Source organism: Gasterosteus aculeatus, chromosome 15, assembly GCF_964276395.1.
Source record: "Gasterosteus aculeatus chromosome 15, fGasAcu3.hap1.1, whole genome shotgun sequence".
NCBI classification, from domain to species: domain Eukaryota; kingdom Metazoa; phylum Chordata; class Actinopteri; order Perciformes; family Gasterosteidae; genus Gasterosteus; species Gasterosteus aculeatus.
In genome coordinates this window covers 3030202-3043147 of record NC_135703.1, presented here as the reverse complement: position 1 = coordinate 3043147, position 12946 = coordinate 3030202, and the positions used below count along the sequence as shown (strand labels likewise).

Below are 12946 nucleotides of genomic sequence, written 5' to 3'. Positions count from 1 at the left end.
GCAGATCTCCAACGCACAACCCATCTAAAAGAGAAGTGTTAGATTGCCTTCACGTGCTCCCGGAATTGTGACAACTACGGATTCCGTAGACGAATTGGCGTTAATGTGACGTCACGCAGAGACGAAAGGACATTTCCTCTGACAAACGGAAATATTGTATAAGCCGGAGTGTGTGTGCGTGTGCGTGTGTGTGTAAGTTGATAGCAGAGTGATGTTGATCGGACGGACCCACAAGCGCGCCTCAAACGGGGGGGGGGCGAGGAGGAAGGGATGGATTCCGAGCCGCGCCTGAACGCCTCGGCAGTAGTTTTCGCCTGAAGGGCTGAAGCTGTGACGCCGCTGTTGTTTTTCTTCTCTCCACATTTTCCACAGCCGAGCGAGCCGCAGCGACGTGAGCTCCGCGCAGCCTCCCGCACATGGGAAACCACCACCAGCAGCGCGACCACAAGAGCCCGGCTTCCCAGTATCTCCCAGAGGAAAAGAGAAACAAAACCACCGCCGCCGTCGTCGTCGTCGTCGTCGGCTGCGCGGTGCGCGCGGGGATGCTGCGCGCGGGCACAGCGAGGCAAACGCGCGCGCTTAATGACAAGTATTTAGACGACTGGGTAATTAGCTGGTAATTGCATAGGGGGTAATTAAACGGCCGCCGTGGGTTAGTGCAGAGGACGGAGTGGCGTTTATTCACTGGGACTCTTTTTTTAATTTTATTTTTATTTTTTTCCTTCCCGGTTTTTCATCGACGCGCTTTTGGATTTCTTTGCCACGAAACGCAAGTGTGGATCCGAGGACGAGGTCCGAAGCGCCGCAGACAGGTGAGCCCGCGTCCCCGGTGTCCCGGCGGGTCGCTCAGGACAGCGGCTTCATTTGGGAAAAGTAAAAGTTCTTTCATTGGGACCTTTGGCGTCTCCGCGCCTCTAACGTGAGACTTCAGGGGGACATTTGGACTCACTACCTACATTTTCCGTGTTGACGCATTCACTTATATAGTTAATCAATAAGTTGTCGTTAAGTTGAGGCTGTTTCTTTTATTATTTTGCATTCAAAATAATTTTAATGGTCATTCTGTTTCATGAAAATACAATTTAGCAAAGCAAAAATGTTCTGTCCATTGTGGCTAAATTGCTGTTGTCATTGACTCTGCCTGATGCGTTCACGTGCTGTTGATCCTTTGATACAACCTGTAGTAGAACAATCGGGATTTATGAGAACCGGGACCAACAAGACACAGTGACTCTGGTCCCCTTTATGCAGGCGGACACAACGGGCCCCTCCTGGCCCCCATCCAGCCTCACTTCATTATTATTTCGCGAGGACCGCTCTCTCTCGGCTGCGGCTCCCGACGATGGCGGTCGTCTGTTATTACCGCATCCATTTTCTGAAAAAGAAGCAGCTTTTTGGGTCCGTTTGGCTTCATCGTGAGCTGCGGTTGTAATTCTCTCCTTGATGTCACTCCTGTGCAGCGCTGAGACCCATTGAGTCACTCAGGAGCCGCCGGGCCCCCGGAGAGCATCCAGGACGCTCCAACATGGCAAGTTTTATGGAGTAAAACACTCCATTCCTCCCTTTTTCTTTATCATGTCTTTTGGTTAAAGACTTCACCTCCTCTCGCTGCCAACAACATCCGGAGTCACTTGCCAGGAATTCCACCTTTTGGCTATTCGTCTCCCCCTCGGAGGGGGGAGAAGTGTGTTATGCGGGATATGGCGAGGCACGCAACAGGGGAGGAAAATCCAGCTCAGATTAAACTAACAGACCAGAGAAGCGGGCGGGGCGGGGGGGGTGGGGGGGGGCAGGGGGGGCGTGACAAGAGGAAGCGCTCCTGCTTCGCGGCGGCGCGGTGGACGGGTTCCTGGCAGCCAGCTGATGCCAGATTCCTTCTCTTTGCCGCCTGCCAAAAATCCCTCCACCCCATCGCCTCTATCAAAAGCTCCTCGCCGCGACTCCCCCATCCCCCCCCCCCCACCTCCTCTCTCTCAGTTCTGTCACGGCGCTATCAATCGTATCTTGCTCTCAGCAGACTCTCCCGCTCATTAAGGATGTGAACCTGTCGGTATCCTGCAGCCCCCTCCCGGCCATTCATTTACCTCAGCGGGAGAGAGGGGGGAGAGAGTGGGGGGGGGGGGGGCAAAGACTCACATCTGGAGCAGCATTTCAAGACGTAGAAGACGAGGAGATTGAATCCGTGACGCGTGCCGGAGTAATCGGCCCTCGCCGCGTGCCGTTGGTCCTCTGTATTGATCATGTTTTCTCAGCCAGAGCAGCTGCGTGAGACGTTTCAACGCGGAGGGAAGAGTTGGGCCGCCACCGGGGGAGAAGCATTCCTGCGGCGTGTCATCGGTGACGGGCTTCACATTTCTTCCCCTTTGTCCCTCTCTTTCCCCCGCTCTGTTTTGGCCAAAAGGTCTCAGCCAATACAAGTTGGGCCGCCTCGGCGTGTGCGTGTGCGCGTGGACCGCAGGGTGTAGCCCCAGACTTCTTTTTTTTCCCCTCGAGCACCGCTTCCCCACCATGAATACGTCTTTGTGCTCCGGCGAGACACACATCCAACCGAGGTGGACAAACGGGAGCGAACGCGCACTTGTTTCTGCACGAGTGCAAAGGAAAAAGAGAAGAAAAAAAGGTGCGACACAGACATTTATTTCTAGGTGAGACCTCGCGACTTCGCAGTCACAACACCTTGAAATCCGGTAGTTGCTCCAAAGAGAAGGCGCTCTCCTCTTTCCTTCCTCCTCAAAGATTCCTTTCCGCGCTCCGGCGTGTCTGCGACGGATCTAGACCTGCATAGCAACGTGAATTTATTTAGACGAGAGATTAAGGTTCAAAATGCTTCACGTTCCAGCACGAGATGCCTTCACATATCATAAATATCTGTGGGGAATTCCTGATCCCCTTCATTACCGTTAAAAAAAAAAAAAGAAAAAGCTTGAAAATCCGTTTGGGGGGGGGGGGGGGGGGGGTTACGTTATGCACTCACCAACCAGTTATTTTGTGCGTTAATAGCCGCATACCGACGTCCTTGTCTGCCTCCGACGTGCTGCATCCACCGCCGGCCCGTCAGGCCCCACAGCCACAACACGCCGTCCCCACACTGCACATAACGCAGCGCCGCACAGCTGACCTGCCACAACACATGTGTCACCCCCACACACACACACGCACGCAACCTCCCGGAGGCCCTCGAGCGCAGCTCAGTCACGCCACCGCGGCCTGAGACGGCCCTCAACACACTGCGAGCTGCTCTGATGAGTCCTGACAGGCTGCAAGCTGGCGAAAACACGACCTAAGATGCAGCCAAAAGAAAATACCAACATGCCACTGTTGTTTTGGTCCAACGTCAGGGGGGGGGGGAGCCTTGACAAGTCGGACCCCCCCTCACAGAGAGTCCAAACCACATTGGACTGATTTCCATCAGCACGAGATGTGATTTGCTTCTCGGCACCGATGGCGGCTCTCAGTCGGAGTGAGTCCCCGCCGGTGTGTTACCTCCCTGACTGACTCACCCACACGCCGCTGCTCCAGACCGGCGTTTTTGTGGTCCTACGAGGCAAACAAAACATGACGTGTTTTTAATGACCTGATGTGGATTCGTGAAGCTGCGTCAGGGATCCTGGCATCCAAGCGCGAGGCTCTCGGTGCCTAAAAGCTTCTCTCTGAAAACTCCAACTGTTTGCATCAAACACACGCTTCTGGCAAAGCATCTTCAGGCCTTTTTCCCCTCTGATGCGCCCAGCGGGAACCGTCGGGAGTGTTTCGGCGTAGCCGCGGTCCGCGCTGCCAGCGGGGGGCTAATTGCTCGCTATCTGAGCGTCTCAATTTGGATTCACGCCGCACGGCGCTTTGTTGGCGCCACTCTGAAGGAGAACTTGATTTAATGACACCTATTATCTGCTCTCCATCGGTTCTCTCTCGCTGTGCGCTTCGCCCTCGTACATGCGGCGGCACTTGCGCGCGCTCTCCACCCCCACGCCAACTGGCGCAGCGAGGGGACGGAGCAGCTCCACATCGAGAGGAAGCGTATCTCGTGGTTTAGTCACAGTGTGATGATCATCTCCAGACGATACTCGGTCTTCCACTTCATTTGTCTTCAGCCCGCTGTGCTGTTTCTATCTAATGTGCTTGATACATTAATTGCATTAAGAAATGCTGCAAACTATTTATTTTTATTCAGCCTTTACTGAGCCATCTGATCTGTTGGCCTCAGCTTTACAATCTGTACTCATGCGACATGGAAGGTTTTTAATTTGATCATATTTTCACATTTCAATTGCACCCACACATTTTTACACAATAACTATCGTGTCGTGTTTTTGCACTGAGGCCCTACGGCCGCCGCAGACGAGAGCGAGATCTTAAAACCCGGGCGGCGCCTTAAAGGTACAACAGGTACCGGCAAATCCCGTCGCCACCGCCACCCACCGGGTCTTTTCTCTCCTCCTCCTCCTGCGGGATTCAAAGCGGCGAGGAGGCTCCCGCCGAGGCGACCGCAGGGCGGCTCTTTCGGGGCTACGCCCGCTTATCTTCCCAGCGTGGAGATGTACGAACTGTTCCCGCGCACGCACACACACACACACCTGTCTTCACAGAGGGCTGTCACTTCCAAGAGCCGACGTCGTCGAGAGCGAGTTAGAAGGAAGGATCCGTCTCGTTTTGCGGATGTGCAGCAGGTTACAGCCGGAGTGCCCCCCCCGCCCCCCCCCCCCCCCCCGCCGTGCTTCATGCGCGTGGGATGAATGTCAGGCGATTCCTCCGTTTCGCACCGACGGGTTAAATGAGCGGTTGTGCGTCAGGAGCGTTTTAAGTGACTTTGTGTTGTCGTTGCCTCTTTAGAAGATCACATGAGCAGAAGAAAACAGAAGAAGAAGAAAAAGATGGATTCTGTTCACCTTCGTTCAGTGAATTGCATCCCAATATTATTTGATTTTATATCCGACATGGTTGTTATTCACAGTTGGTCCCATCATATATTGCTCTTTAATTCATCAGACGCTGATCCTCCTCTTCCTTTGCACACAGCCGGGTTAAGACGAAGAGCCGGACAGAAGCTCCTCACACTGTCCGTCGTTGGAGTAGATTGGGGAGGATATTTGCAATGCAGTCACTTGAGAAGGTTCTGGTTTTTAAGCGGATGACGAGTCGGCAGCGCGTTCGTACAAGCCGCTGCTTATTTTGCTGCAACACAAAAGGGAAGAAAAAAAAAAAGCCATTAAAGGATTTGGCCAAGAGACGCACAATTGTGATCGCTGCAATTACGGCGATCGCAACTTAGCCAGACAGATGTTTTATCATCGACGTTGCTTCAACAACAGCTGTTTCTTTCCCAGAGTTCTCGGGGCAGCAGACGTGGAAGCGCAATCAACGCGGGCGCCGCGCTCGCCTTCACTACGGTGTGTCCGGGCGCGTAGTCGTGTCAATCGCGGTTTGCGCAGTACGGCAGAACAAAAATCTAACCGGCCCAGAATCCCCGATCCACCGACGAAGCCACGGCGTCCAATCCTGACGCATTGCAGGCAGGCTGGGATCCATTTGATGCGAAAACCATGACTTCTTCAGCGCTATCGGTTCCCCGGAGGCTCGGGAACACGCTGCCACATAAAACACACTCAACACGCACGCGCACACACGAAGGGTTACAACATACACTCTGTCAAACACATGCTGGATCAATTAGCATTTTTGAGGCCACAGAGAAAGGAGAGAGAGAGAGAGGATCAAGTTTAAGCTTCAAACTCCCCCGGAATCATTGCACAACCCCCCCGACCCCTCTTATTTTGGGCTTAAGTAACCCTTAAAAAATAAAAGTTTTTTCATCGACCGTAAGGGGAAGACAAGTCATTTGAAACTCTTAAAAACTCCCCAAAAGCTCCATATGTTGTAAGGAAGACATTGAGTAAATAAAATAAAAGCCCCCCTCACCCCCCCGTTTATATTGCTACACTGTTTACTGTCGGGCTGTTTATGTTTCTGAATTGATTTTCAACACGGGGGAACGAGCGGCGGGCCTTTTGTACTATTCCCTGCGACGGCGCCGCTTTCATCATAAAAAGCAGCTGTGGGTATCGTGAAGCAATTTTGCCTCCCAAATGTCAAAATCTAAAAAAAATAATAAAGTCAGGCGATCCTTATGTAAACACGTCTACGCCGGGCCTCAATATCCTGTACGGATGGCACTTAAGGACACTTATGGTGTGTCCTCGGGATGAAATTGAGGAAATTGGTTTCTATTTATACTTTATTAGAAAACACAATAATCCCGTCCTGCTTAGTTACCACAAGGTCGTTCTCCAAAGAGATCCATCAATGGAGGCCTCATGCTGAGCTAACGTTAGCGCCAAGAGTTGATCGAAAACACTTGTGCACGCAATGATTTATATACAAAAAAAATAACTGACGAGTGAAGCGAACGTGCTCCGCTGACGCGTTTTGATTTCCATAATAATGCAGGATGAGGGCGAATACCTGCGTCCGTTTGGTTTAAGGAATCTTAACGCAAAGTTAAGAGCGGTTTTCATCCCGAAGCCTCTTTTTGAAGGAGGATTTAGTCGCGTTGCTCTCCCACGGAATTAAGAGAATCCAGATGTTGTGACTCCCGACATCGCCGGAATTTATTCGAAAATCTACAACGAGTTTTGGGATTGATGCGTGTAAACATCGGCCGACTCTGTGTCTGTGGAGCCTCAGTCGACTTCCTCTCTAAAATATTTTAGGATACAGCAAGCCGAGCGTGTGTGTGCGTGTGCGTTTGTGTGTGCGTGTTTGTCTATCTCGGCGCTGGAGGCAGCGAGTCAATCACAGCAGCAGAAATCATCCCTGCAGGCGATCCGTCTGGCTCATGACAAGCCTCCTAAGGCACTTATCTTCCCTTCCTTGACTCATTCCATCCATCCATCCATCCATCCCTCCGCCCTCCATCTCCACCTCTCCCCCCTATCTCTCTATCGCGCCCCCCCCCCCACCGCCCTCACATTTCGGCTCGTGGCACCGCAATTAACTGCTCATCATCAAAGGGTGTAATGGAAAAGGAGGCGAGATGGAGAGTGTGACGCGGGGAAGGGAAGCTGTGAGGGAGGGAGGATACGGGGGATGAAGCCAGAGGAGAGTGAGCATAGGTGAAGCAGACGCACACACGCACACACACACACACAGCCCCCCCCCCCTTCAAAGACACACACTGTGTTAAACACAATCACGTTCCTGCGAGACGAAGACAGGAACAGAAAGAGGAGGAATGATACCCCCCCCCCATCCCCCCCTCGCCCCCGGGGGGATTATTCTCTCCTCGTTCCGCAATTTCATTTCTCAACCCTCCGTTTCTCCGATTGTCTTTCGCATTCGCACTTGTCCCCCCCCCCCATCTCCCCCCCTCCCACCGCTTGTCTTTGAAGAACAAGCATTGCTGTACATGCGGGGAAGCTGCTCTGTCGGTATTCTCATTGTTTTTTTTGGGGGGGGGGGGCTGCCGACTGTGACCGCTGTTGACAGCATGTCAGAGAGAACGAGAGGGGAAGAGAGATTGGAGGAGGGGGGGTTTGGAGGGGGAGGGGGGGGGTCCCTAAAGAGGGCAGAGGGAGCGATGATGTCGTGCTTGTTGTCTTTGTGCCCGAGCACACGTAGCAACAGCGGTGATGGAGATGAAAAATAGCTGAGGGTAAAAAAAAGCAGCTCGGGGGTGGGGGGGGGGCTTAAGCCGCTAATTAACCACGGCGCTCAGTAACAGTGACATAATTGGCCTGAGTCGGTGGTCCTTGGTGGGGGGGGGGGGGGCGAGCCTCAGCAGTGACACGTTAGAAGCCGTAATGCGGCGCGATGGATCAGGAAGTGGAAGTGGGACAGTTTGAGTTTCAGGCTCCAGCGGTCAGAGAGAGAGAGAACCTGATGTCTCTCCGTTTCATCCGCCCTCCAGCTCCTCCACACGCATTAACATCCAAATATGTCGGGGGGAAGTGTGGCAGCAAGCGGAAGAGTAATTTATCCCCCCCCCCCCCCCCCCAACCAAAACGGTTCTACCACAGTCCTTTTACAATCCCGATTGGCCTGAAGCAGATGTAGACGATCATGTGTCTCCTCTGATGCACGTTGAGTCACCAGCTGCTTCTATTCACCGCCATAGGTTGATGATGATGATGTCACCCCCCCCCCGCTCACCCCAACGCCTCGCGATAAGTGTGTGATCCATCACATGCTTCCCACCTGGGCACGGCGTCAGTTGGCGATGTCAAATTGTTAATTGTGTAAAAGACGAACAAAATGGAATGGCACACGGACTCCATCCTGATGGAAGAACATTAACGGGCAAAGTGCTCAATCACATTGTGATCACGCTAAAGTTACCGTTCATCTCAAACCGCTCCACGACCAACGACCTGCAGGCATCTGCGTCTTCACTACGCCCTTTGACCCCCTTGAGCATTTCCTCCAGCCGGCCCTGTGCACATCGTACTCTCGCATGAGGGGGCTTCTTGTCCTCTCTGGGAGGTTCCAGCGGGGCACACAGAAATAAAACATCCGAGCTGGGGGGTCGTGGGGGGGGTTCATGGGGGGCTCATCGGAGCGGACAGTTTAATCAGCGACCCAACGGGTGGGTCTGAGACGGGGGCCGCCTCAGCGTGTCGAGCTCGTGGGATGATGATATCTGTTCAGCTAGGGGGCGGGGCTGGGAAACAGCTGGCTCCTGGCGTGAAGGGGGCGGGGCCAACGGATCCAAAATGATCTCGGATCTGTTTTGGGTCAAGCCAATAAAAGGAATCCACTCGAGCTTGGCGGCCTTTTCGGTCCCCGGGATCTCGCCAACTCTCCCACCGACTAACCAACAGGGACTCGATGGTGGGAGCGGGTGTCACCGCTCCATCTGTGTCCCGCGTGTAACAGTACGCCGCATTTCAGAGTTGCCAGCCATCTGCCCCCTTTAAAAAGATGTTTGTTTTTTTTAATTTAGTGCTCGGCATTATTACGGCTTTGATTTGTCACGTGGCCCCTGTGAGATGCACGTACTGGTAAAACATGCGGCAACATTTTGCACAGAAGCCGCTTGCACCGCAGACGAGCATCTTGTTTACATTTACCGCATCGCTGAAAGGTTGGATCCATCGACACAACGTGTAAAAAATAGCGTGATTAAAAATAACTTTTATGAGAATTATTTGACAAAATAGTGAGTGAAGCTGATTTATTTTTAAAGCTGTTACTCTTTTAACCCTCGGGTGTTTTAGGGGTTTGGCTCATTAAGCGCTGATTTCCCGTCTGTTTTTTTTTCCCCCCCAGACCTGAATCGGAGAGAGAGCGATGACCTTAGTTCTGTCCATGAATCCTTTCCTGGACCCAGAGGGAGACCCTCCGCTCGCCACCTACCGGCCCGCGTGGGACTCTGAGCGCTGCGCCGCGGCCCGCCGGTCGAGCGCGCCGCCGCCGCCGTCGTCGTCGCCGCCACCGCGCGCCCCCGTGGAGCCGCTCACGCGCGCCCCCGTGGAGCCGCTCACGCGAGGTGCGGATGTTTCTGCGGATGGCCTCCTACGGTGTTATTATCGCTTCATAAGTCATAACTCTCGGGCTTCTTCACGTTAGACTGGTGACTTTTTTGCATCGTATCCTTAATTAAAAACACTTGTGCTTTTGAAAAATATATATTTATATTACTGCATCTGAGATTTGTAAAGTTTGACGCGCAGTTCAATTCTGTATTCTTGTTTATTACTGAACTTTTGACAAATGATGGGATTTTCACATGTGTCACTTGCTCCTCCTGCAGAAGCCCCCTGCAGGCGGGTCCCCGATCGCGTGTCGGTGTCGAGGATCGCGTACTTCAAGAGGAAGTTTGTTGAGGATGACGACGAGCCCCGATTCAGCTTCAGGACGTACTGCCAAACGGTGAGTGTAGACGCGCCAGTTCCCCGTGTATCCGACAATGTCAGGCTTTACTACCTGCACCAGTTATAATGGGGACAATATGGTGGATACATTTGGAATTCCCGAGATTCAAATTTACTGGCGGTCATGAATTTGAGGGGATTCTAAATCAGAATGTAATGAATTTAGGATCAGATATTCTTCACACTTTCTGCCATGAAGTGATTCTCTTCCCAACTGACCGATGAAATAAGTTATTACATCATGTGAGATCATTTAAATTTGACCATAAGCCCTGAATGTTGTGCGTCCCAACGAAATACTCTAACGGGACGATGTCCTTCAGGTGGCGCCGGTCCTGGAGGAGCGCGCCCACGTGCTGCGCCTCTCCCTGGAGAAGATGCGCTTCATCGACGACCCCGAGGCCTTCCTCCGGCGCTCCGTCCTGGTCAACAACCTCCTGCGGCGCCTGCGAGCTGAGATCCTCCTCCAGAGCACCGACTGGTGCTTCCCGCCCAACCCGGCGTTTGCCGGCGGCTCCTGCGTCCCGGCGCCCGGCGCCAACCCCGCCGGCCAGGCTCTCCACGGAGCCTTGCCCGCCCGGATCTGCCTCGCACCCCAGGCCGGGCCGCCCTTTCGTAAGCGCTTCCGAATGGTCCGCGGGGGGCAGGGGGACCTCCGCCCCGACTGCGCCCAGACCTGCTGCTGCATCTACGCCGCTGCGGCGGCGGCGGCGGCCGCGGGACACTACCTCCACCTCCCGTTCTCCGTGTACGACGCAGCTCTCTCGGCCTGCCCGACCACGCCGCACTCCTCCCCTTTTTTTCAACTAGCCGGCCATAGTAAGTTAGGGATGACGGTGGCCATAGAAGAGCATGAAGATGAGGAGGATGATGATGAAGAAGAGGAGGAGGAGGAGGAGGAAGAGGAAAATGAAGAGGGAGAAGAGGAGGAGGAGGAGGAGGAAGAGGATGATAGAGGGGAAGCTGGGCCTTCCCTAGATGTTGTTAAGGACAAGTCGAGCAGGAAAAGTAGGACTAGGAGCTCGCTGGGACACACAAGGACAAAGCAGGAAAGCCGCATGGCGGAAGGGGGGAAGGAGGAAGAGGAGGGGCCGCAGGAGGAAGAGGAGGAGGAGGAGGAGGAGGAGGAAGGGGGGCAGGAAGTGAGACCTCGTCAGTTGGACTCTAAGGCCGCGGGAAAGGAGCTCCACAAGGTGAGCTTCTGGCACCGCAGGCCTCAGAGACAATGACCGCGATTTTCAACGAGTCACTTGAGTCTGTTAAAAAAAAGAAAACGTGTAACGATGGCGACCGCCGTCGTCCGATGAAGAGCGTTTCTCCTCGTAGCAGACGAAGGTGTGAGCCGCCCGCAATGTATCAACGCCAGGTCGGCTTTATTTGAAACTACCTTCAACCCCATGCCGCTGATGTCATAGTCGAACGAGAAGAAAAGAAATCACGCCGATGCCTCCGGGCCGCTGTCGACATTTTTATCAAACTGTCTGTAGGCCAAGGTCACGCAAGGTCACGCAGGGTGGTTTCATATGTACCACGAGTGACGTCTCTGAGACCCAGCCCCCCCCGGCCTCAGCGGGGCTTCCTGTTGGCGCGCCGGTCCCGTTTCGGGACCCTAAACTGAGCCTGTGGAGTGAAGGCTTGTGCACTTGGGAAGTGCGTGCGCTTCTGTGCGTGTGCGTGCGTGCGTGTGTGTGTGTGTGTGTGTGTGTGTTTGCATATGATGTAGCATTTTAAAACTTGATTTTAAGCAATTCTTTTTATGTTGATCCCGACGCCGTCTCGGGCGACGGCGCAGCGCCTGCGTTCACATTACTTCAAGAGACAACAATCGCAAACATCGGAAATATCGAATCACAAGTTCAAGTGCCTTAGTGTTTTCATGGCTCCGTGTAGATTGTGTGTTACTGTATTTGTTCTCGTTACTTACTACGTATCTGGCGTTGCGTTTGCCTGAAACGGGACGCGGGCCATCAGACGGCAAAATGCGTTCGGTTTGTTTTACTTCAAAATGCATGTTTTCCTCGCGCTACCCGTCTTGACCGTGCACGACCTCCCCAGAGGGTTGTCGGAGTGTTTGAGGGGCGGATGGCGCGCGGGCCCCTTCTCTCGGAAAAAAGGCTCGTCGCGGTTTGGCCGGGTCCGTCCGCTGACGAGAAGCAGCTCCAGCTTCTTCTCATGTGGCGTGAGAGCGAAGTAGACGAGTCGGCGCGGTCGCTGGCCTCCTGTGTGTTAGTGCGTGTCGTTCTGGCGCCTCTGAAGAGAAGAGTCCGCACGCCGACGGCGAACCCCAAAAAACCAAAGTTGCTTCAAGATGTAAAGATTAATGAGTCCGTGTTCTGTTTGTTGTGTGACGCACCGAAAGGGACCAGGATGCTCTCATAAGGGGAATCACTGCTGCCACTTGTCCTCTCTTCTTTGTTTGGGGGCGGGGTTAAAATAACAGCTGTGCACCCACAATACTGTTTGGACCACAGTGACACATCTGCATCCAGACAAGTCGCGTATCAGCCTGTATCGTTTCATTTCTCTAAGCCCTAAGTGATTAAAAAAAATAATAAACGGTGACTATCGGTGGTATTTTTTGAAGATTAAAAAAAACAACTGACAAAGCAGTTTTTGTTTCTGAGGAAGGAAAATGCAAACTGCAATGCCTGTTATAAAAAAAACAAAGAGCCACGTCTGCTCTGATAATTTCTGTGTGATGTTTTGTGAAAAGTGTAAAGATCAGTAAAAGAAATGTTGAAAAAACCCACAACTGGATCGTCCTTTTTTTCCCCCCCTTTTGCATCACCACACGTTCAAGGTACTGTGGCGTTTGTGCGTGCATGTGTGTGTGTGTGTGTGTGTGCGCGCTCCTCGCCTCCCATCCGTCTGATGCTCAGCGGAGTGCAGCACCCACAGCTTATTGCACTCGCCAAATGTCTCTCAGGTGTCACCGCGCCGCTCAATTCTTGTTAATCTTTTTGACATTACGCTCAGAGCAGTCACCTCCACACTGCTCCCTTTGCTCCCTGTCCCATCCATTGTCCCTGCAGTACTCACACACACACACACACACACACACACACACGGGATCCCTACAGCCC

At 53.2% G+C, this 12946-nt stretch overlaps 1 protein-coding gene across 2 annotated transcripts; it reads left to right on the top strand.

Moving 5' to 3' along the window:
* Nucleotides 1-247: 247 nt before the first annotated feature.
* Nucleotides 248-12612, top strand: LOC120832560 (uncharacterized). 2 transcript variants are annotated; one of them, XM_078089408.1, is made up of 5 exons: nucleotides 295-812; nucleotides 1461-1528; nucleotides 9259-9478; nucleotides 9743-9861; nucleotides 10187-12612. In XM_078089408.1, exons 3-5 carry the CDS (start codon nucleotides 9280-9282, stop codon nucleotides 11090-11092), a joined length of 1224 nt encoding a protein of 407 aa, XP_077945534.1. In that variant the 5' UTR covers nucleotides 295-812; nucleotides 1461-1528; nucleotides 9259-9279; the 3' UTR covers nucleotides 11093-12612. The 2 variants fall into 2 exon arrangements, with proteins under 2 accessions (XP_077945533.1, XP_077945534.1); XM_078089407.1 differs by lacking the exon at nucleotides 1461-1528 and having other exon boundaries at nucleotides 248-812.
* The last annotated feature ends 334 nt before the right edge of the window (nucleotides 12613-12946 follow it).